At 39.8% G+C, this 25,902-nt stretch overlaps 1 protein-coding gene and 1 pseudogene across 5 annotated transcripts in view; both read left to right on the forward strand.

Moving 5' to 3' along the window:
* The window catches only part of LOC148370240 (collagen alpha-1(XVIII) chain-like), a 54,449-nt gene that overhangs the window by 2,204 nt on the left and 26,343 nt on the right, over positions 1 to 25,902 (forward strand). For 4 of the 5 annotated variants that reach the window (XM_088332673.1, XM_088332674.1, XM_088332675.1 and 1 more), the window contains exon 1: positions 14,694 to 15,570. The exons of the other annotated variant lie outside the window; for it this stretch is intronic. In XM_088332673.1, coding sequence (XP_088188799.1) covers positions 14,730 to 15,570 — 841 coding nt within the window. In that variant the 5' untranslated portion in view covers positions 14,694 to 14,729. Of the gene's footprint in view, positions 1 to 14,693; positions 15,571 to 25,902 lie in introns of those variants that run through there. 5 annotated transcript variants of the gene reach the window in all.
* LOC148370241 (U6 spliceosomal RNA) lies at positions 24,114 to 24,230 on the forward strand (annotated as a pseudogene).

Genomic DNA, 25,902 nt, shown 5'->3' on the forward strand with positions numbered 1-25,902 from the left:
CAATATTTCATTGCAAAAAAAGTCCATGAAATTAGACAGAAAACACTGGATTGCTTGACTTCCTTTTAGCTTGCTAATAATGTCACCAATTGTATTATTTTGGCTGAAGATTGCACCTACTCAAAATCCTTGGTCTCACTATCGCCCTCCTTCATAAGGCAAGAGAACTGCGTGCCTCACTCTGCATCTGCAGATGCTCAGCACAGTTACTTCCTTTTGAATACAAACATCAATAACTACTTAATCCTCTACTATGAAAAACAAGTCAATTAAGAAGAAAAAAAAATACAGTCAGACAGGCAAGCAGGGGAGTCAGACAGGCAAGCAGGGGAGTCAGACCAACATTTGGGTACGGAAGGTCAGCCGACAGGCGCGGCGTTGAAGCCGACAGGCGCGGCGTTTAGGCTGAAAGGGACTAAGGACAGCTCGGCGCCAAATCTTCCCGGAAACCCCATTCGAGGCACAGCAATGGCCACAGCGGGCGGGGCCGTGGTTCGAGTGGGCAAGAGAGGTGACGGCGCGGCCGAAGAAGTGTCCCCAATATGCGCTGGTGTGAGCATCTGCTGGGGCCAAAACTGGCTGGAACGTTCCGTCACGGAGCGGAGCGGGAAACAGGAAAAAAGGACCCATTCGCGTAGACATAGTCTCAATTTATCGGGGGAAGGATGAGGAGGGTGGTTAGAAATCCAAACAAAAGAAAAGTTGTCAAAAACAGGCAAATGGATCAGACCAAAAACAAAACAGGATCAAATACGGGCAGATTCACAGAACTAGGTATTTTACAGGTTTTAACAGAAATCTCGCTGAGTTTAACCAGGTTTAACAAACGTTCCAGCAACGCACAGTACAAAGGAGCGCGTTTAAGTACTCCAAGAGCAATCAATCCAATGCGTCTCAGCCGGTGTCAAAGGGCGGGGCCAGCTGGGCGCTATGACAACCGTGCAGGACATGACATGGTGCCGTTTGCACTTTTCGTGCAATCATTGGAAATTTGCGCTCGCCAGTGTTTTTTCACTCTGAAAAATTCACATTCTTCACATGGGTAAGGGCCCGGTCACACAGCCGTTTGCGTCTGTATCGCGGGTAAAATTTTGCGGGTTTTTTTTGCCCGTGGTTGCCCGCGATGGAAAATGCGCAAAATTGGCCAACCCGCTGTTCATCGGTGGTATGCCCGCAAAACAGACGCCGGCGACTGTTCCGCTTCCTCATCGCGTCATTTTCTCGTGTGGACCACGGGTATAAAAGCTGCCGAGCCGGCGTTATGCCGAGAAATGCATCCTTGCCGAGATTTGCATCCCCTCGCTACTACAACCACTTTTACCTCGTTTTATCGAACTTTTATATCACTTTTAGGGAATTTAATGGCGAACATATAACCAAACTTCGTCTTGCATTTGTTGGGAATGTAATACAACTTAAACCATTCCGTCTTTGTATTTGTTGTGAATGTAATCGAACGGTAATGCACGCCGGATACAAATCACTTTTGAGCAGGTAACATGTTTATTTTGCCTTTTTCTATTCAAATCGCTCGTATTGAAACTGTTATGCACTCTACCATAAAGCTTATTTCTGCATAATAAGCTTTGCGGTAGAGTGCATAACAGTTCTCAAAAGTGATTTATATACGGTGTGCATTACCGTTCGATTACGTTCACAACAAAAACAAAGACTGAATGGTTTATGTTGTATTACATTCCCAACAAATGCAAGACGAAGTGGATTTGGTTATATGTTCGCCATTACATTCCTTAAAAGTGAGATAAAACGAGATAAAAGTGATTATAGCAGGGATGCATTTCTCGGCATAAGACCGGGCTGTAGAAATCATAACCGCTCAAGACACAGTCCCGTGAAGATCAAGATTTCAAGCTATGGCACCGAAGAAGCCAATATGTTATTATTGTAATAGTTTTTCATTTTTCTTTTATTATCTTGTTATGAAATGAAAAGAAATGTCAAGAAATAAAAATGGATTAAGACGAGGTCACTACGGTTACGGGGATCCATGTCCACCCCTTGACGTCTCGAGCACAACTGACGTGTGCTCGGAAAATCCCGCTGTATATACGCGGAGAACGGCGTTTGACCGTCACACGCGTAACACGCTAATTTCACGTAATAACACCGCGATACAGGTGCAGAACATGCTATGACCGTGCTCCACCCACGATTACCTGCTGAAATTTCGCGTCCTACCCATGTGTAACCAAGCCCTGGCCGCAGCCAGAGCACATCGTTCCGCGTCATTACCTCGTGTGCCGCCTGCGGTTAACACGTGGTCTAAAGTTTTGAGCAGCGCAAAACTTTTTCCCCCGGCCAACTGCGTGTGAATTTCCGACGGCGAGTAAAGCACTGCTGTATCTCGTCTATATGACGATCTCAAAGCGTCCAACAGTGTCTGCTTCACGGGCAGAAATTTCTGGCCGTGATTCAGCCTCGATACGCCCGTGACAGGCTGTGTGACCGGGCCCTTAGGAAAACAAGGTCAACGTGTACATTTTCCCTGTTTATTATGTTTTCTGATCATTTCAAAGTGTGTTTGCTGTATAATTTTTTTGTACAGGAAAAATAAATACTTAAATAAATGAAGACTAATTTAATTCTGCACATTTCGGCTCTATTCTGGACCGTCTGTCACCAGCAGGAGACTATATTGCTAATACCTTTGTGATACACTAGCAAATGTTATCCTATAAATAAGCAACACTAAATCTACTGCAAGTGGGGAAATAAATAAGAAATATGCTTAAAGACTCGTTTGTGTTGTTTAATTTGAAAAATAAACTAAACTTGTTATCTTTGTTTTTATTCTACATAGTCTGTCTTGCTGTGAGTCAATATGTGTCATGTTGTGTAGGCATGGTTTATTATCACTTGATAAAGGGAAATTCCAATCATTCATAAGGGGAGCAATTGGCTGAGGTTGACAGGTATGCCGTGTACAGGAATGTTTTAGCAGAAAAAAAAACACCCCAAAAAGACTGTGTATTGGCAATGAGCAGTGTTGGGAGGTTTATTCTAGTAATTGTAATCAGATACAGTTAGTAGTTACCTGTTAAAAAAATGAATCATTTAATCCGAATACCATAATACTGCAGTAAAGTAACTCGATTACTTTAAATTACTCCAATGACAAATGTGCCTATTAAATACAAACTAATCATAATATAAAATTACTGAACTTAGTTTAATGTCACGGACCAGAAACGGACAAAGGACCCAATAGCGCTCGTTTTCTTAGTTTTTATTGAAAAAGAGGGAGAGCAGGGCTTGCTTCCACGATCCAATGGCTGACAGACAAAAGGAGCGAGTGGTGCGGAAGTGGCACTTCTGTGTCTGGCGAGGAGGATCGGAGACAGGCGGGAATAGCAAGTCGTTGGCCGGGACTGGAGATCAAAGGCGGTGTCGAGTTCGTAAGCGAAGTCGGTAGCAGGAGGCAGGCAGGTAACGGGGCAAAACAGGTCAGGTAACAGGCAGAACGGGGGGCGTCAGGTCCGGAAACAGGTTGGCAACAAAGATCAGGCAGAAAAAAGCAGGGCAAAAACGGAGTCGCCTGAAAAGGCTTACTGAGCTGAAGGCAACAGTTCGCACAACGATCTGACGGCTTCCAAGAGGAAGCCGGGGGTTTAAAAAGAGAGTGACAGCCAATCAGCTGCCCGGGCTGTGGGCGCCAATCAAGCCGCCGCAGCTGCGCTTAATCGGCAATCATGACATTTAAGATAAATGAACACTGTAACCTTGAAAAAGAATTGTAGAAAACCTAGGCCAAGTAGTTGCAAATTGTCCTACAAAAAAGTTCTTACATTTTACCTTTCTCACTTTCTAATTTTCCCACAAACTGAAATGTTTTCTGTCCGAGTTCTTGTTTGAAACGGGATGCCCATAAGTAAAACATATCACAATATAACAGTGCAGTCATCGCATGGTGATTTTAAACACCAATTACAGTAACTGCAAATTACAAAAAAAGACAATCATATTTGCTAAATGTCCCTGAACATATCCATAGTGCACAACTGTGTTTTCCTCACAAAACTGCAGGCTCACACCAATTCAACGAAACAAGTGCTACATTGAAGGAGCAATAAAATACAGACAAAAAAAGAGTATGAGTGTTTGAGTTGGCTGTCTGTTCAATCTGCTGTAAAGATTAGGACGTTACCAGGACACGCACACCACATCTTTGTCTCTCGTGTGTCAGTTTTTGACATTAAAATACACACAATTAGTCAATCAGCCCATTATAAAAATGTAAGTATAGTTTTAAATAAAATTGTAATCCTGAAAAGTAAATCTTGTTTTACCTAAGTATACCTGAAATTTGTCTTTTTTACGATTTTTTTTTTGCAACTGTAACAGAATAACATAACATGTTTCTGGTATCCTAACAACGTAACGCCGTTACATTCATTCAGTTACTCCCAAACCTCGGTCACGAGGAAGCGGCAGCGTTCTCTGTAATTTGGGCATGACATCCAGTGAGCGGGAGGAAGCCGAGTGATGATCTCACACTTGTGGTTGAAAAGATGTTTTGTTCTCCATCTTGCATTCGTTCTTACCACATCTGCCATCTTGACGGTCTGCTCACAAAGTGTTGCGTGGGTTCGGCCATATTTTGTTTTCCAGCTGCACCGCAAGGAAGGAAAAGATAGCCGATGCCTTCATTCGCTCACCTCATTTGGACTGGGCTTACTCACATATTGCCCATTATATCTTTGAGCGCACCCTCATTCTTGTGGTCGGTTCTGGACACTTCTTGATGTTTGGTTTATAGATATCCTTTTCTTCTCAAGTTACTTATCAAGGGTCATTCTTTATTCTCTTTTGGAAATTTTCAGATGAAATGGATATTTTTTTCTTCTCATTTGTAATACTTGTAAAACGGTGCCCATGATGGTATTAGTTACTATGAGTGCCAGTACCTTAATTAAAAACAATACATGTCGGTGTACGAGTTATTGTTTCATATGCTAGTGTAGTCAGGGGAGGCAGGGGAGGAAGTGCCTCACTGTCATCATGTAAATATAAAATTAAAACTATATTAAATGATTGTCTTTTGTGTTAAGGATGTTTCACATTCAACTTGACCTTTTCTGGAATATCTTTTTAAAGATTGCTGAATTTTGAGACATGGCATGTGTGGCACAGTTCATGTCTTGGGAACCTCCTGCGTGGGTTCAAATCCAGCTCCAGACTTCCTGTGCGGAATTTGTATGATCTCCCCGTGCTTGCGTGGGTTTCCTCCGGGCACTCCGGTTTCCTCCCACATTCCAAAAACATGCATTTTCAGGTGAATTGGCCGGTCCAAATTGTCCCTAGGTTTGAATGAGCGAGTGAGTTGTCTGTCCTCGTGTGCCCTGCGATTGGCTGGGAACCAGTTCAGGATGTCCCCTGCCCACTGCCCGATGATTGCTGGGATGGGCTCCAGCACCCCCGTGACCCTACTGAGGATAAGCGGTGTAGCTGATGAGATGAGATGAGGGATGAATTTTGAGACTTGAAAGCCATTGCTCCAGCCTACTCCCTTTGGGGACATGTTTATGTATAATATTACTCTATTGGGGTGGCAGTAACTCAGGAGGTAAAGAGCTTGTCTTGGGATCAGGAGGTAGCAGGTTTGATTCCAGGCTATATGGTCCGTATTACATATCGAAGCGTCCCTGGGCAAGACACTGAATCCCTAATGCAGGTACTGTAGTTGCCTTGCATGGCTGACGCTGCTATCGGTATGTGAATGAGTGTGAATGGGTAAGTGTGAAGCACATTCTAAAGTTCTTTGGGAGGTCTATATTGACTTGAAAAGCAAAATGCAGACCCTTTACTATTCAGCTGTTCAGTTATAAAACAGTTTTTGTTTTTTTAAATATTTGTTTTCCATTTTATTAATTAGTGGTTGATGCTTTTTTTTTTATTTTCGTGCTGTGCCCAAACAGAAATGAACTGTATTCATTATTATTGATATAATTAGTCTAAAACGTATAACTGTGCTGAGTGTCTACAGATCCAAAGTGAGGAATGCAATCCTCTTGCCTCTCTTGACTGTTTAAAACTATGCCTTTTGTGGGTAATCAGAATAAAATTATAAAGTATGACTGACTTTTTGTGAACTTTTCATACTTTTCAATTTATATGATTTTATTGTATTTTATACAAGTAGATGACAATAAGATCATATTCCCAAATGCATACAATTTTTATTTCATGTTAGATTTGTCTTTTTTTTTTTACAATGTGGTGAACACTTAGAGCAGTGATTTGCAGCCAGGGGAGGCGGGTGCCTCACCTGTCGTCATGGTAATTTAAAATGTAAAATACGTTATATTTATTCAGGGCAGCAGGTCATGAGATCGAACCTTCCTGTGTGGAGTTCGCATGTTCTCCACGTGCTTGCCTGGGTTTCCTCCGGGACTCCAGTTTCCTCCCACATTCCAAAAAACATGCATGTCAGGTTAATTGGCCGGTCCAAATTGTCCCTAGATGTCAATGAGCGAGCGAATTGTCTGTCCCTGTGTGCCCTGCAACTGGCTGGCAACCAGTTCAGGGTGTCCCCTGCCCACTGCCCGAAGATAGCTGGGATGGGCTCCAGCACCCCCGCGGGCCTACTGAGGATAAGCGGTGCAGCTAATTAATGAATGAATATATGTATTTATTGTTTCGGTTCTTTCTAATTTAACACATTTCGGGGGGAATTGCTGAATGTTCACATTATTGAATGAATATTATTGATACAGTTAGTATGTAACATATTATTTTTCTGAGCATCTGTAGATGCAAAGTGAAGCATGCAATTCTCTTGCCTCATGGCAGAGGGCAATAGAGAGACTATTGACGCAACACCTCAACCCCAAACAATAGATTTAGTGACAGTTTACAGCAAGCCAATCCAGTATTTTTCATTCTCTTTGCACGGAGATTTTTAGTAATGTAGGATAAAGTATTGATACTTGTATTCAAAAGGAGCAGCACATAAGCTTCATTTATAAGTAGGACATAAAACATTTTTATGCTACAATATTTATATTGCTTTCTTGCACTGCCAATCAAATGATAAAAAAGATGCAAGTTAATTGATTTGTGAATTTAAAAAAGCCTCACAAGAAAATAACCTCACACGTCACTTCAGATCTTACTTATAATATCTAATAAGAAATCTGCTAACTGTGTGACACGAGTATTTTAATTACCTGTATAAAAGTGTGAAAATGTTTATCAACCCGCTTAATATCCTAGTTTTGTGAATAAAGAGCATAGTATTTTTTCTGGAATCAATTTTATTGAACAATGACTAGTTGACAACTAAAGACAGGGCACAAAAAGAAGTATGCCGTCGTTTGTTAATGGTTGAATATAAGTTGGATATTGCACTGCTGTCCTCTAGTGGCAAACGGTATATTGCTGTCTAAATCAAAGGGGTGCGTCGTCAGTCAAGGACTGAGTAAAAACAAGAATTGTAAGTTTTCCACTATAATATCATCAGGATGTTTCTCAAGCAGTACATTGAGAAAGTCCCTGGAAATGTTAAACTGGAGAGATCTTTACTAAATTACCAGAAGGACAGTCTGTAAATCTGAGATCCTGCAGACTCAATTCATCACCTTGGCAACAGCATTTCTTCAGTCCGTGGAAACAAACGCTTGTCTGGCATAACAATATACAACATTAACGCGCTTGAATATGGCGTAGCCATGTGCAGAACACACCCTCTAAAACATGCTTTTATCTTTCTGCTCTTTCTTGTGATCTAACAATCGTTGATCCACAGTCCAAATTTGGGAGTGTTTATATACTGCAACACTTTTCCATTGAACGGCTGCAGCACGAATGCAGTAAGAACGGAGTTCTATAATCTCTCACTGGCCATCACTGACAAGAGTGGAGATGGAGAAAAAATAAAATGTAAATTTTGAAAATACTTTTTACACTGGGTGTGGTCAGCTGTGAGTCGTTTGTATTTCACTAAATTTTTGTTTAATTTTCTTTTTTTTTCCTTTTTTAAAAAAAAAAAAAAGATGAAGCATAATACAGACAACAAGCAAAACTTCCTTATATAGCAGATGATTTTGCTTATTTAAAGTGTGATTTTTTTATTTTAAACAATAATAATGATGATGATGATGATAAGAATGTGTAAGATATGTCTTAGGTTTAATTTAATAATTATTTTGAGTCAAATTAAAAAAAAATCACACTGAAAGAATTTAAAAGATGTTCGTGTTTGTTTGTTTTTCAGATTTACTTCTCTAAAAATACAGTACATTAAAAAAGTAAATATTATTTAAAATATTTATAAAATAGTTAGAAAATATGTTTAGTAAAACAAGATACATAAAAATTAAAAAAGCATTTAAGAAAAGTTTGTTGATTTATTTTCAGAATTACCTTTTGTGAAAAAATACTTAAGGTGAAAATAGTTCTTATAGTTTTGGAATTGTATTTTTTGAAAATTACTCTCGTCATGTTTATTTGTAGGCAGCTCAGCGGCGCAGTGGTTGGCGCGTGTGCGGCACAGTTCTGAGGTCATGAGATCGAACCTCCTGTGTGGGGTTTGCATGTTCTCCCTATGCTTGCGTGGGTTTCCTCCGGGCACTCCGGTTTCCTCCCACATTATTAGTTAATTGACCGGTCCAAATTGTCCTTAGATGTCAATGAGCGAGCGAATTGTCTGTCCCTGTGTGCCCTGCGACTTGCTGGCAACCAGTTCAGGGTGTTCCCTGCTCACTGCCCGAAGACAGCTGGGATGGGCTTCAGCACCCCCACGACCCTACTGAGGATAAGCGGTGAAGATAATGGATGGAAGGATGTCTATTTGTATAGCTCTTAAGGGTTGCACAGACCACAGACCACATACTATTATTACACCTTTCCCTGATCTAAAACCTACATGAGGTCAAGGAAAATCTCAAAAACCTCAACATGAGGAAAATGAAGAAACCTTGAGAAGGGATTTCAACTAGTTTATGATTCATTTTCAGAATTACTTTTTATTAAAAAAAATATTAAAACTAAACTGATATTTGAAACTTAAAATTTGTTTTTACCAATTTTGTTTTTTTTGGGGGGGGGGGAGAAACAATACTTAAAATATTTTAAAAAAAAAACGTATTCATTTTTTGAGTTATTTTTACACAAATATTGCCAAAAATAAGTGTGAAGCACACTGTAAAGTACTTTGGGAGGTGTTCATTGACTCGAAAAGCGCTATATAAATGCAGACCATTTACCATTTACCAAAAATAAAAATATTGAAATATTTTTTGAATTTGTTTTAGGAATTATTTCTCTGAAATAACATAATACATACGATTTTTAAAAAGCTTATGACTTATTTTAATGATAACTTTTCATACAAAAATATTAGTTAAAAATAAATTGATCTTGTATTTCTGCAATTTTTGGGGATTATGTTTTATCAAAATAAACATAATACTCATGAAAAATAATTATAGTTACATGATTTTTTTATATTTTTTATATTTGAAATAAAAATTGTATTCACTACTTTTACAATTTATTTTAGGAGATTTTTTTAGTACAACGAGAAACATAATACAGTGGAACCTCGGTTCTCGACCATAATCCGTTCCATTTCTTTGTACGAAAACCGATTTGTTCGATCACCGAATTCCTTTTTTCCCATTAAAAGTAATGTAAAATTGTTTTAATCCGTTCCAACACCCTAAATGTTTACCACGAAAGTAAACATGAAGCTAACCCAGGCTAGTCATACGAGCGCGTTAGCGTAATCTTCCGTACGGAAGATTACGCTAACATCAACGTGTAAAAATAAAAAATTCAGGTCGTTTACACGTCATTTAGCACCCAGGTCTCCACAACAAGTGGTGAGCAGCTAAAGGATAAAGAAAAGAATTATGAGTAGGATTTCTTACCTTGGCGGTTGTCTGCAGAAGCCATGCTGTATTCCTGAAAGAAGGGAAACTCGCACACCTTCTTCATATTTTGCTATTATTTCTTTCTTAAATGCAATATTTGTAGGCACTCCTCTTTTTTCACCTGTAGCAACTTTGCTGCTTGCACCAACCTTCTTCCGAGGCATAATTAGGAGTTAAAACACTCCCTTCACCGCTTTTGAAAAACGAAAGCAGAGAAGGAGTGCGCGTTGCCGTGAAAACGGTTCTTCACGAGGGGCGGGGGCAATCTACACTCGTACGCCGCTCAGCATCGCCCCTAGCGTACCGGCGTCCGAACTCCTATGTTTTGAACGAAAAGCGAAGCAAGAATTTCTCGAAATTTTTGGTCGAGAACCGATTTGTTCGAACTGAGAGGCGTTCGAAAACCGAGGTTCCACTGTACTCTAAAACTGATTTTTAAAAAAACTGATTTATTCTTAGAATTACTTTTTTTTTTTATTATCTTTTCAAAAAATAGTAGAAGCTTTTACAATTTATACTAGAAATAGTTTTTTGGGTTGAAATAAGGAAAATTAGAATACAATTAAATGTCAGTTTTGAAAAGGTATTTGGAATTACTTTTGGGAAAATAGAAAGAAAATAGTACAGTACTTGAAATGAGCAGAACATGAAACCTAATTTAAAATCGGATTATTCAACTTGCAATACAACATTTGGATAATGTTTTTCAGTTGGAACAGCAATTTCCGTTGGCCGGCAAGCAAGTCTGACACATTCAATTATTCACGGCAACACCTGTCAACAAAATTACCAAAATTAAAAAAAAAATTGCTTCCAGATCTCACAGTTAGACAGCATTTTACAACAAACCTGCCCGTGACAAACAATTTAAAAAAAAAAAGATCTGATTATGTTGTGCCTTTATTCATATAAATGGATAAATTTTAAGCTAAGGGCAAGGCCACAATATGATTTGAGCTTTAATTTTTATGAATGTGCAGCTGCAAGATGTGAACCTCAGCTGAAATTCAGCTTTTACTGTAACTGTACGCCTGGCGGTGTTTGTGATGAGCACGTGGCAACTCTTGACACCAATGATAAGGGGTGAGGTTCATGTCTTGTCAGGCACTGTTAGAATTACAAATAAATGAACCTACATCTTAGTCATCAACAGAGTAACAATTGAAAAGGTCGCAAGGAACAAAGTAACAAACAAAGAAAGGTTCACACAACTACTAACAAACTGTCCAAACAAGAAACCAGAAACAAAAACAATAATAACCTACTAACCTGGCGTGGCTGCATAAATGCAAATGACACAACCCTGGGGTACTGTCTGAGCAGTCAATATAAAGGCCGAGGATAATAAGGGACAGGTATGTGGAAAACTGGCACAGGTGCGTCATGCTCCCTGTTTGGCGCCGCATCCTAACTCCTCCATTATTTAAAAAAAAAAAACCGTCCAACTGATAAGGGGAAAATACTGGATGGCTTGACTTTCCTTTAGCCTGCTAATACTATCACTTATTTTATTGTCTTGGGCTGAGGTGTTTGCCAAATCAGAATCCTTGATTTCACCATTAGGCAAATGAATGGTGTGCCTCACTCTGCATCTGCAGGCAATCGGCACAGTGATACATAATAATTGTATTAAATCATTCAATGTCAGATGTTTCTCTCAAATAGGGAAGTGTGGGTGCCAGTCAATTTTTGCCATTTTGACTCATTTTTGAAAGCCTACAGAAAATTTTGTTCTATATAGGGATAGGACATATCAAAAGAAAGCTTTAACTCTCATCTTTCATTTAAAAGAATCACTTTTCTATCGTTTACCACTATTTAGTAAACAACAGTTGAATATTGCTAAGTTTCTTGAAAATACTTGTTTTCAAGAAAACATCTGAGAAAAATAGCTTATTGTAGAGACAAAAAAGCATCAAAGTGAAAGCAAAACTTTCACTTTGATGCTTTTTTGGCATTTGTGATACCTCTAATATCTAAACAATTTTTTCCATAAACACTCGGGCCCTTTGCTTGCAAAATAACAATTTCATTGCAAGAACACTGAACCTATGCGTAAGCGATGCATGAACTTTTAAATAACTTTTCTGTGTCCGGTGTTTCCTGTGATATGATCACACATTTTTGGTCAATCACGGGCCGCCCACACACTCTCAATCGCTGGATAGAGGAAACAAAGCAACGCGAAGAAGTGGGTCTTCCTCGATGTTTGGACAAAGATCTTATCATCTAAAGTGCCATCCAGTGGTGATTTATCTTACTGAAATCATTGACAAAGGCTTGATACTTACTGTTCAGCAGTGCCAAATTCAGTGGAATGTTTTATTTTAATAAAAAACAAAACAAAATACATTTTAATATTTGGCACTCAATGCTTCTGAAATCATATTGCATTATGGCACTGTATGAGTTGGTGATATTTAAAAAGAATGTGAAAATGTTGCAATTTAGAAAAAGAAAATTTAAAAAAAGATTAATTTAGATAAGAAAGAACTGAACCACAAATTAAAAATATCCAAGTAGCCTGCAGAGGGATGGGCGCCACCACACTGTACATGCCCTATAGACACACCACAGGAAATGGTGCCCCTACAACTTTATTGCTTAAGGGATCCAACCAACAGACCATGTCCATGATAACGGATGAGGCTGTGCCTCACCTGCCTCCCCCGACTGCATGTCACTGCTTTATTATATCCCTCCTTCTCTCTATAACCTCCCCACCTAACTTGTGTTTTTTATGGTGATTTTTGTTTTTCGTACACAAGCATGATGATTAGAATTCAAATTGTTTTTGATCAGGGTCTGTTATGGGCTGCAGATGTTTGTAAGCATTTTTATCAATCTCAATACGTTTTTTGAACATGCTTAAATAAAGATAACCAATATAACCATGTCTTCTTAACTTCATATTTCCATGACAACAGGTGAGGCAAAGCCGCGCCTGCCACCCCTGACCGCACGTTCCTGCTTGACACAGCGCAGGTGGCTCATGTTGTCATTGGATAATCGGACTTTACGAGGCGCACTTTAGAAAAATGTGTCCGAATGTGTTGCAGCGTGGGAGACATGAGGGCTGGAATGCGCAACAGCTGGATCTCCTAACTTGGCAGATGAGGCGGCTTGATGGGGGCACTGGGGGATGTTTGCGGGTGGGGTGATGGGGCTTCCCTCCTTCCCTTATTGGTCCTCTGTGAGAACTTGAAAATGGAAACCATTCTGGGGATTTTCTGCAATGAGCTAACATGGGCGCGGGGGAGTGGATTATGAGAGCATCCCAAGGGGCTTCCACCTCTTGTTCTCAGACTCTCCCACCCTCCTTACCCCCCACCAAGCTCAGTCCAGTGCACGAATGCTCCCTTTCTGCTCCTTCCCCCTTTGCAGTCTGACTTTTATAGCAATCATTGGTTACCGGGCAATTTGTAAGTCGACACCAACATTTTTTCATTACTGTAGTGCAATTCACGTTAAAGCAAGCTCTCTTAACTTTTGACTTAAAGCAGGTTCGAACCGTGATCTCTGTATTAAAGCATTACTTGGTTAGGCTTTAACCTGCTTACTAAAATAGCTGAGGCTTCATACTTGCTTGAACAATACTAGAGAGTTAACTTTTGAGATCAAAGCATGTTTGAAGCTCTAACTCAGAGTTATTTACCTTGGATTGAGGCTTCCAACTAATTCCAACTCAGATTAACTTGAAATAGAGCCGGTTTGAAGCTTCAACATTGCGTTAAAGATTTGCTTGGTTAAGCTTTAAACCTGCTTCTCCTTAAGAGTTAAGGCTTCACTCTTGCTTAAACACGGTAGTTAACTATTGGGAACTATAAAGATAAAGCTTCATTTTGAATATAGCTTTGCTCAGTCAAGCTTTAAACCTGCTTTTTCTCAATGGTTAAGGTTTAAAACTTGCCTCAAACAACTTGGACATACGGTCACTAAACTCAAACCTTGCGAGTTAACTCAAGAGGCTTCAAACTTATTTTAAACCAGTTCAACACATCATTTGGGAATTAAGTCTTTGAGATGAAACACATCTGAGCTTTAACTTTTGAAGTAAAGCAGGTATGAATCTTTAACTCTGAGTCCTGTACCTCAAGGGTTAAGGCTTCCAACTTGCTTCAAATGTCTTGGATATATTGTAACTCGAGTTAACTCTTGAGCTTGTTCGAAACTTTAACTCTTCGGTGAAGCTTTACTCAGTTCAGCTTTAAACCTGCATTACTTCAAGAGTTAATGCTTAAATCTTGCTTTAATACTTCTTTAACATAACTAAAGAGTTAACTCTACAGCAAAAGCAGGTTTGAAGCTGTAAGTTTTACAAGAGTTGAGGTTTCTAACTTTCAATTCTGAGTTCAAGATTTTCCTGGTTAACTTCAAAGGTTACTTAGTTACTTCAAGATGATTATATTTTCTAAGTGCTTGATATTGATTTTCTAAGTGGACTTTTTTCAGCATATTGAAAATTTTTTGCAAAGTTTCACATTTGAAAAATCACTACATTTAAAACATAGATTATATCCATCCATTTTAACAATGTTAAGCATGTAAGCAGTAAAGCATGCTCATTTTTTTGGACCTCTTGCTATTTTGAAAACTGATTGAGTGTCATGCATTGAGAAATATTTCAGAGTTTGTTGAACTTTAAATTAATTCACTGCAAGCACTCATTGAGGCATCAGTAGAAGATGATGATGATAAGGAGGGGCTTAAGGACCATTTGAGTGACCACGCCCAAGCCAACCTCCTCATCCGTGTCCCCCCCACCCATGTTTTGTGATATTTCTGCGGCGGGGTGTGCCCTTCCAGTGGGAAGATCTTTTAGCAAAATCACTTTTTATGTCTTTGTTCCAACCCAACCTGACGGAAAAAGCGTCGAGCACCATGTTGAGGATTTTGCTCCTTGCTCTTTGCGTCGGTGGCTTGCAGGCCTGGTTCTGGCGCAGTGACCCGGAGCCCACCACGCCACCCACAGCAGAAGCCCTCACTGATCTCGATGGTCGAACGAAAAAGGAGGATGAGGATCTGTCTGGAGTAGGAGAAGAAATCATCAATGTGGCCACAGGGATTCGGGACTTGGTCAAGACTTGGGATGAAACCGCCAGTCCTCGGACCACTCAACCCCCCCTGAGGTTGGATCAAAACGCCACGGCGAATATTGATGGGTTGAGACAGGGATCAAGGGGGGAAGACTCTGGAGCTTGGGAGGGCGATACATCTGGATCAGGATCAGGGTCGACGAAAAACCCGGGCTCTACGGTCAAGTCCACCGTTCTTCCACGTAACTTCACTGAAGCAGACTATGTGACTGTGGGCGGTGGTTTCGATCGACAGTGTCTCCCTAAGTCACTCGGGCGGTCCATGTGCTCCGGGCAGCGCCAGAGCTTTTTCATGCTGCCTAATTTTTTCAACCACACTTCGAAGGAGCAGGTGAAAGCAGCCATACGGAAGTGGGCGGGGCTCACTCGAGCGGGTTGCCACAGGCGCCTAGACTGGTTCCTGTGCCTGCTGTTGGCGCCCGCGTGCCCCCAATCCGACTCGGCACCCCCGCCTCTACCGTGCCGCAGTTTTTGCCACCAGGTGCAGGACAGCTGCTGGCCCTCGCTGAACAGCGCAAAGCGGCCAGTGGACTGCGGCCTTCTGCCCGAGAGGGCATGCGTGTCTCTTAGTTCTGCGGAAGGTAACTGCGAATCAAAGACATCCTTTGTGCTGTTTTGATCACGCCGCTTGAGCGCAGATTCAAACGATGCTTCAAACATGGCTTTGCATGTTGTGAGCTGCTCTGATGATGCAACTGCTAAAGTGTTTGGCACCTTGATGATGTCACAGGTTGCAAGGTCACCTTAATTAAGGCTTATTGATATTGATATCTCAGAGTTTTTTCATTGATAGCAGAATAAGCTGAAGAACACTACTCAGAAAAAGCTGTTGGTGAAAGTTGAGGATGAGCCTGTAATGTGTCTATCCGTAATTTTTTGTTGTTTTAATCAGTCATGGCAAAACTGCAAGTGTTAGTTGAACACTAGAAAAGTCTTTGGATGTGGGCCACTTATGATTGTTTTATAACACTATATAGTGTCGCTCCAACAAAGAATGGTGGTTAAAAACCTGCATTTGCTAGTGCCAAAATAATAACACTTTCTTAAGTGTAATTAACTATATGGCGGTGCCTCGGATTTTTTTTTATTTTTTTTTTAAATACCTAAAAGTTTAGTGTGAGAAAAGTTTAAAAAATGTTGTTAGAATGTAATTCATATGACTTGTATAAGCACTTTTTAGTATTGATTCAATACTGCCGATTTGTCTGCACAAGTTTTCTTTTTCCTGGGGCAACCTGGGAGTGATGTTAAGTATGGCTGCGTATCAATACTCGTTTTAATCAATTAAATCTCGATTCATCCATCCATATTCTGCACCGCTTATCCTCAGTAGGGTCGTGGGGGTCCTGGAGCTTATCCCAGCTATCTTCAGGCAGTGGGCATGGGGACACATTAAACTGGTTGCCAGCAAAACTGTATTTTGATTGTACACTTTTTTTCCCTGCCCGATTTATTAAATTTATGTAGTTTAATCCAATACGGATTCATATGAATACTGTATATTCAACAAAATTCCATTTTACCTTAATATAAAAAATAGGGATTGGTAGATACTCTATCGATATCGGTACTCGCAGTGGTGGCCAATACTACTGCAGGCTTCCCTCTAGTGTTGGTTTTAAAATTTGGAAAATACATTTAACACGGATTAAAAAGTCATCAATACTATACATTTTAACAAAATGATATTGTTCCGGGACATTTCAGTAGGGCGAGTGGATTTTACATGATTGTGGTACTGTAATCCCTCGCTACTTGGCACTTTGTGCAACACTTCGTGCATTACGGGTTAAAGGATACTTTGCGATTCATTAGCCCCAATCGCGTATTGCTGTGAGCGAGCACCATCAGAATGCACTGTTGTTGGGCCTAGTGACTCTTCTTTTACTGTATTTCCACCTAGAATGAAATGCCTAAGGCACCTCAGTCCGGAGGTGTGCTGTTCAGGCCTGCCTAAAATAAACTGCGATTCTGCGGCCGCAATCCATTAATTCAATCCCACATTGCTGCGGGCGAGAACCAGCAGAAGGCCCTTTTGCCGAGAGGCGTGTCATTTTGGCCCATTTAAAATTAAAAGTACGGTTATGGCCGCGATCAATCATCCCTGAACGACTATTGCTGAGAACAGTGCATTCACAGCTTTGTGTCTCATTGCTGCTGCTTGCAGTTGTCAGTTTTTGTATGCACACTAACCTGCTTTTGATTTATTTTAAGTTGCTTTGCCTTTTATTTGTATCATTTTCAAAATTACAATACATCAATAATAATGATAATCAAAAACCTGCAGCAGATTCACTTTGTGTGGATGTTTCAAGATCTGCAGATTTTTGTTGCCCTAAAAGAAAGGGGACAATAAGGGCATCTGTGGCAGCGGATGGCATTTGTGGGTGTGGAAATGTGTCCAATGTGTGGGAGGAAGAGTGACAGCATGGCGGCCTGTAACAAGGGATCTTTGTGGCGGGGACAAGACCGTGCCTTTGAAAGGGTGTTCCAGAGGTGCCAAGATCATGGCTTTTTGACAGTGCTGCCAAACCACAAGCAGATAGTGTGAAAGACACTTTTATGCTGCTCGGGAATCACCCTCGTTGTCAGACTATGTGATATTTCCCTAAATTTGGCACATAGACTACTTTCGCATGCAGGGAATAGTCTGACTGGAATCCGAAGTCAAACTTTTGTCTAGAGACAAACGAATAGCCTCTTCTAGATGGCGATTGCAAGTATTCGGATAACTATGGCAAAGTTTACGCATTTAATTTTTGACATCAATGATAGAATGATTTACCAAATTCAACAAAGTACCGTGATTTTTTCGCCTCATCGCTCCAGAAGTGAGCTACATTCCTGTTTGTGTTTACAAGGTGTGCTCGTATATAGCTTCCAAAAAGCAGACCAGTGCCGTCAGGTTCATGTCTGGTGAGGCACAGTCAGATTTACAAAGAAAGGTACCTACATCTTTTTCGTCATTTGATTTGCAGAGAAAAAAAGCAGTATAAAAACTGTAACATATAAAATGTGTTTTATTGTCTAAAACTTACAAATGAAGTCCATGCGCTGCTCTTTTTGAATAAAAGCATCGATAGATAAGTAATACTAATATGACAAAAAAAATTCTGGATGCCTTGACTTGCTGTTAGCTTACTAATGCTATCACTAATCCTATTTCTTGGGGCTGAGGTGTACAGCATATCAGAATCCTTGGTCTCACTATTGCCCTCTGCCATAAGGCAAGAGAACTGCGTGTCTCACTCTGCATACGCCGACGATCAGCACAGTATTAAGATTAATTACATTAATAATTATTCAATAAAGATTTACTCTTTTGGAAACACAACAATTGTGAAGTTAAATGATGAATAACCTTTACACTGAATAAGTATAACAATATAATATATTCTTAATTTCATATTTTCATTATGATACGTAAGGCAAAGCCTCCCCTGGCTGCACATCACTGGCTGATACATACGCTATATATGGATGGATACAACTGTGGAATCCATTCTATATATGAATTGAAACATTTTTTAAGTGAGGGCAGAAAATGAAACAGAATTGTTCCTGAAACATCAAACTATCCTGGAGTGCCTTTCGGCAAAATAAATATTTAATAAATATTTAAGATGAAGGAACTGTGCCTCACACATGCACAAGTTATTAGAAAATGAAAGGACTAAATTAACCGTTTCAGTCGGAATACCTGCAGTTGGAATCAGAACTTTGTGTTTGCATGGTTTTACGTAACTGGAATACTGCAAAAAGTAGCCTGCATGTAAATGTATGCTCTGGTCTTTCAGGCCTTTTCAGTGACCTAATCTCTGAGGCTATTTGAATATTTGACAGACATCGGGACAACCACCTAAAATCATCTGAGGTTTCTTTGTTATGAAGTTTTGATAAGTGAGTAGTAACCCTTTCAAACAACTCTTTCAATCTGAGCTCACTAATTCTCACTCTTAGCATTATTTCAAGTTTTTAAAACATGGATGATTATTTGATCCAAGTCCAGTCGGTTTAGTTCCTGCAGCTGCTTAAGGTTGCAAAAGAACTTTGGATTTATTGTCTTTTTGTCTACAAGGTTGCGGGGGGAGTTGATAAGAGACTTGTGTTTGCAGGGTTGTTATAAAACATTTGTCTGGGTTTGTTTCCTTTGCCCCGCTCCAACAAATTAGTTTCACTCTGAGCCATGTTGGTTACTGGGCGCCTCTGCTTTCCCATGAACATCTGCCAAACATTTCCTCCATCTTCCCATCCATTCTTCTATCTCCCAGAGCTGCTGCCAGTTGCTCCAACAGCACAGAATCAGTCAAAATACTCCTCAAGGAATCTAAAGTAACATGAGGTCACACAGTGGGCTGGGAAAAATACACCATCCTGTTGTTTCAGGGCTCAGAGACAACAGGGAACAACAGAGTATGTTGCCATGGTTTCCAACAAGCTTCAAACTATCATATAGGTTCTCTTAAATCAATTTTAATAGGCACGGGTTTCAAAACTGAGTTAAAAATTAAGAAACTTGTGACGCGAAGAAGAAAAGACGCCACCCTCTACACAGGGGGGTCAAAAGTGACCTTATTTGGGTCTACAGCGGACCAGAATAAAAATCAGTTCAATCCACCGTACTTCTATTTCGCAGTAACTATCCACTCAAAATGGTTTGAATTTTTTTTGTTTGTTTTGTTTTTGTTTTTTGTTTACCTAGCTTACTGGGTTGTTTTTAGTAGATAAATAATTGACCTGTTACTTTTGAAGCGTCCCCAAGAAGTCAGCGCGCAAAAAAAGGGTTTGTATTTAAAAAAAGGGAAATATTGGATATAAATGATTTTTATTTACCCTCTATAATTACCTAAAAGAGACTCCACAACATAACAACAAAAACAGAACACCTTGATCATTTTAATTCAGTGAATACAGGAAAATATAGCAACAATTTTTATTGTGTTCTTTTGACCCAATTTCTGTTATTTTTGACTCAAATTAGTACTAATCAATAGTTTAACACTGTCTTATCTTCTGATACGCATAGACCCTCACTCCGCCTCAAAAGAATAAAGACTGCCCCATTAGATTGTATCAAATTCTTATAAGTTGATTACATAAGACATTAATCGCTATGGTGAATTTGAAAAAAAATATTGACGGATGACTGCCTATAAATGCCTTTTGTTTCTGATTGCATTGCCCGACCCTAGTGCAATGACAGCAGATACTAGTATCGAGAGACACCAGCTCAGTAGCCTAGATGGTAAGGCGCCCGCCTTGAGACTGGGAGGTCGGTGATTCGCGCCCCGGCCGAGTCATTCCTAAGACTTAAAAAGTGGTCGGCGGCGCCCTCTGTTGGCTGCGGCTGCATCGGCTCGCTACAACGGGTCAGGTGCAATCGACATTTCGTTCTGTGTACATTGTTACACAGAATGACAATACAAGGAAATTATTATTATTATTATTATTATGTATTTTTTCAAAAGACACTGTTTATTATTTAGCACCTCCTAGTGGTAAAAATAAAATAAATCATTATAAAAAAATAACCTAATTGAATGATACCCCCATAAAACACTTGGCCAAAAAAATAGGGAAAAAAATGTTGTGGTTTGCATTTTTATTTTGGCACTCGTTTTTGGGTTTACTACAAAATACAATGACATCTACTTGACAAATATTACACAGTCTCCTTCAAAGTAAAAAAAAATGCCCCAGTATTTACACAATATCTCTCTGGTGGGAGCATGTTACTGATCCCAGGACATAGAGATATCAACATAGCTCATATCAATACATTAAAAAAATAAATGAATACATGAATAAACTGGAATGGCTGTGCGCCACTAGGGCTTCACTCGTGTTGAACGTCATTCTCGAAAAACAGCTGAGTGAGCAAAACCTAAAGTGCTGAGTCACCTTTTGAGGTGGCATTTTCAAATCTAAAGTGACCTACCTAATTACTTGTGAAAGATAGTGATCCTGGTCAAAACTTTTTTGGCATAATAGAGTACCGTATTTTCCGTATAGTCTCTCGGGAGTATAAATCGCACCAGCCAAAAATTGCATAATTGACAATGTAAAAACATGTATAAGTTGCTTTTGGAGTAAAGTCGCTTTATTGAGGGAAATTTCATACCTGTCAACCTCCACGGCTCCATGCCCGTACACACCGTCGTATTTTCCCGTACAAAATACAAAATAATCGTAGACCATATTCTTTTTTTTTCCCGGAGTGATGCATGGTGGGAAATCCCCAGGAGACGCATGCGATTGACAAATTTGCGTTTTTCCGTACAGATTTACTTGTATGTCGTACTCGTCTTAAAATGCATAAAAAACGTACTTTGTACAGAAAACTGTGCAGGGTGACAGGTATGAAATTTATTTGATAAAATTTGATAAAATCCAAAAAATACAGAACACGGTATACTAACATTACACTTACGTGCAAATCTCTTGGACACGCTTGTCAGCAACAACGTGACACATTAAAAGTTATTCAGATAACTAATATAAAGAACATGCTTACCAAACCACCATCTTCACGAAAAATCACTGAATACAATCAGAGGTTCATCCTTGGTGTGACTTTTACCGGTTAACAACTCCCGCTTGATTCCAGAGTTAGATGATGCACCGGCTTCCTCCGTCTGCTTTTATGTCGCGGTCAAAATTGAAATGATCAACAAAGGCCTAGAGCGCCCTCCTGTGGTTTAGTATGAAAATAACATGCAAAGTTATATACAATCCCGCTAATAATAATGTAAAACTCAACGATAGAATTATTTCAATAATGTCAATTATGTCACCGGAGTATAACTCGCACCCCCAGCAATACTATGAAAAAAACTTGACTGACTTGTAGTCCGGAAATAACAGTAGAAGGTTGCTGAGTCAGCAAAACCCAAAATGCCAAGTCAGCTTTTTTAGGCATCATTCACATATGAGGTAACATACCTGGCTGTTTGTAAAATGTGGTGTTGATATTTAATGTCGTTCTGGTCTGGGATAGTGAAATGTCTTTTTGGAAAAAGAAATAGTCAACAAAACCTAAATATTTTTTGGGGGGCATTTTTCCAGGACTGCAACAACAAATTGATGAAATGATTATTTAAAGTTTTGGCCACTAATCTCTTCATCGATTTGTTGTGTCGCTCGATTTATAAACCACTAAAAATTAAATGAATGCAAATAAGTGCATGAAACCGCTTTTATAAAAGGGAAAAGAATGTGCTGCAGAAATAAAGAGAGAGAAAAAATCTGAAAAAAAAATAATAAAACAAATGAGTAAAAACTTCTTAAGTATATTATATACCATTTGCAAATTCATAATGTTTTTTATATTCAAAGATTTTGGCCAAACATCAAATTCTTTGACAAAATTTCATATTTTTTGGCGGATCAAAGTTTTTCTTCATGGAAAACGAAATATTGCTCTTTCGTTGTTTTTGTTTCGTATGATAAAACCAAAAGTAATACTCTATAATCTTTGGATTAGATTGTAGTAAAAGAGTATCAACCACACTTGCAGGTGTATAGCATTCATTTATATGTTTTTTTATTTATTAGTTATTCGACAAACGCTTGATTTTTTTTCTTACTTTATACTATAGAATATTTGTTGTTTTGTGCTCCATTTTTCTTTTTTCGTTTTAAATTTCAACATTTGAATAGAGGAGGAAATTAAAAATGTGTTTGTTAAAAATGTGATCCCACCCAAAATTGACTTGATTATTAAAAAGATCGTTAGTTGCAGGGCTTTTTTCACATTTAGCGTAACCTACCTGACTGCCTGTGAAAGTTGGTGTTTATATTAACTCCTTGGTCCTTTTCTTGGGTGGACAGACACACAAACAGACATTATCACCACCCTTGTTTTGCTTGCGGGTTATAATCATCCCTCATAATTTAAAACATGCCTGCCCCCCACACTAAGGGCCTATGAGGAAATGGTTACCCCAGGAGTGACCGATTCCAGATATGAGATCCCATGAAACTTTTGCCACCCTGTTGAAGCGGAATTCAAACGTTCGTTCCTTCACATCCGCTCTCACGGCAGCTGCAAAAGCGCCGTCGGCACCACGGGAAACCCGAAGGCAGGTGCTGCCTAGTGTGACGGGACCACTCTGTGCACGTTGTCCCACATCCAATTGGACAACAAGAGATGCCATGTCGGTGTGAAAACCTGATCCATGCTCAACGCTCGTCTGAGCAGCAGTTGATGCTCCGCTCTTTTTATGCTGTTTACTCGTGAAAATGTCACGAGTCCCCTATGACTCCACACTCGAGGCTGGGATATCGCTTGGAAACAGCTGACCTCTTTGTCCCTTTAATGCACAGAATTCATTTTTCTCTCTCCTGAATATGCTGAAACGGCTGTTTCACCTCCCCCAATGGGAAGAAAACATTTTTTCCCATGTGGGAGCTTGACTTGCTGGCCTCAAGACAGACATGGGACCAAGTCACACATGTGCAAGTCTCAAGTAAGTCTCAAGTCTTCACCTTCAAGTCCCAAGTAAGTCCTAAGTATTTTTTTCTTGGGCAAGTCAAGTCACAAGTCAAGTCCCGAGTCTTAGATTGCCAAGTCCAAGTCAAGTCACAAGTCATAAAAACAGCGACTCGAGTCGACTCGAGTCCAAGTCACTAAGTCTCAAGTCCCCATGTCTGCCTCAAGATCATTTCCTCTGTGGGAACTGAAATGTCAGCTCTTTACCAGTATTATAGCCAGAGACTGGCGAGTTTTGATACCAGTAACGATATTACCAAAAATGAGCAAAAAATACTACCAAAAGTTTTCTTTACCAGGTTTTGTACTGTGACTAAACATCTGCAATCAGGAACTAGAATCTTATACATACCTGTCAACCTGTATGTTTTTGCCGTACAAAGTAAAATTGTGAATATGCTTGATGGCTGTGTTTTGCTGCTGTTGGTGTCAGTGGATTTGTTCAGACCGAGGACAATCGACTTTGGCCTGGACGGATCTATTGACACTAACAAAGATGTTATATAATGAAATTGTGAATATGTTTGATTTTCGAGAAGGTTTGTTCAAACCTCACTTTGTGTTTGCTGTTAAAAACGTAATATTGGAATATAATATTGTGAATGTGCTTAATTGCTGTTGAGATTGTCATGATTGTTTTCTGTTTTAGTGTCAATAAATTTGTTCAAACCAAAAAAAACAAAACAGAGAAGATTAGCATGGCCCCTGCGCAAGGATGACACGCAAAAAAAAAAAAAAAAAAAAAAGTATGTTTATTATGCATTTTAAGACGTGTACAATGTACAAGAAATCTGTACGTAAAAACGCAAATTTTTCAATTATAGTACAATCCGGTATTCACCGACTATGACGAAACGGCACATCAATCAAGTCAAATGAGTTCGCCGCGTTAGCCTCTATCTCGGTATCGTCTTTTACGTTGCAAACGAAGCGAGCGGTTTGATGCTATTGTGCGCATGTGTCTGCCGCCTGGGGATTTCCCATCATGCATCATTCCGTGGTAGTTGTGTAGTGAAAGGAAGTCTGTCTTTTTTTAGAGAACCAGCTTTTTCGGCTCAACTCATTAAAGAGAGCCGGCTCTCAAACATGCATTGATGCATTATATTACGAATTATTATATTACGAATTATTATGTTGTTTAAAGAAGTAAAAAAAAAAAGAAGTATAAAAGGAGAAAGTGAAAAAAGACAGGTTTGTGGTTATCCCTTTAATCTGTACATTGCCAACAATTATTTAATGCAGAAAATAAAATAATAATTTGAATAAGAAGATTCTACTTAATTATATTTGCATTTATTTTTTCCTTCTACGGTGAACGTCCAAGCTACTTAATATTTGAACTTTTTTAATAATAAACCTCATTCATGTCGAGCAACTCAGTATCTCACAACAAAATCTCATCTCATCTCATTAGCCGTACCGCTTATCCTTATTAGGGTCGCGGGGGGGCTGGAGCCCATCCCAGCCATATCCGGGCAGTGGGCAGGGGACACCCTGAACTGGTTGCCAGCCAATCGCAGGGCACACGGGGACAGACATCTCATTCGCTCATTCACACCTAGGGACAATTTGGACCGGCCAATTCACCTGAAATGCATGTTTTTGGAACGTGGGAGGAAAGCGGAGTGCCCGGAGGAAACCCACGCAAGCACGGGGAGAGCATACAAACTCCGCACAGGAAGTCTGGAGCTGGATTTGAACCCACAACAGGTTCCCATGACATGAACTGTGCCGCACAAGCGCTAACCACTGCGCCGCCGTGCTGCCTCACAACAAAATGTTAATTAACAATATATATGATATAACGAAACACATGTACAATATGGGCAGCACGGCGGGGCAGTGGTTAGCGCATGTGCGGCACAGTTCATGTCTTGGGAACCTCCTGCGTGGGTTCAAATCCAGCTCCAGACTTCCTGTGCGGAGTTTGTATGTTCTCCCCGTGCTTGCGTGGGTTTCCTCCGGGCACTCTGGTTTCCTCCCACATTCCAAAAACATGCATTTCAGGTGAATTGGCCAGGCAAATTGTCCCTAGGTGTGAATGAGCGAGTGAGATGTCTGTCCCCGTGTGCCCTGCGATTGGCTGGCAACCAGTTCAGGGTCTCCCCTGCCCACGTAATGGATCACAGAAACAACTGTGCATTTCATTTTAGGTGGGCCAGAATGGCATGCCTACTGACAAAAGTGCCTTCTACTGCTTGCAGCAATATGTGATTGGGGATCTTGGATGACTGCAGTTCATTGTAGCCAGAAATGATGGGAAAAAAAAGAGCCACCAGGCCCTTAGGTATTAAACTAATATTGGGATTTTTCTGTGTGCTCTTTCTTTAAAATATAATTAATTTGAGGGGTTAGAGGAGGCATTATAATGTGCTATCGGTATCTGGTATAATAAAAATTAGAGGGACATTCCCTATTATTT

Source organism: Urocampus carinirostris, chromosome 3, assembly GCF_059441175.1.
Source record: "Urocampus carinirostris isolate Australia breed hairy pipefish chromosome 3, RoL_Ucar_1.0, whole genome shotgun sequence".
Classification (NCBI taxonomy): domain Eukaryota; kingdom Metazoa; phylum Chordata; class Actinopteri; order Syngnathiformes; family Syngnathidae; genus Urocampus; species Urocampus carinirostris.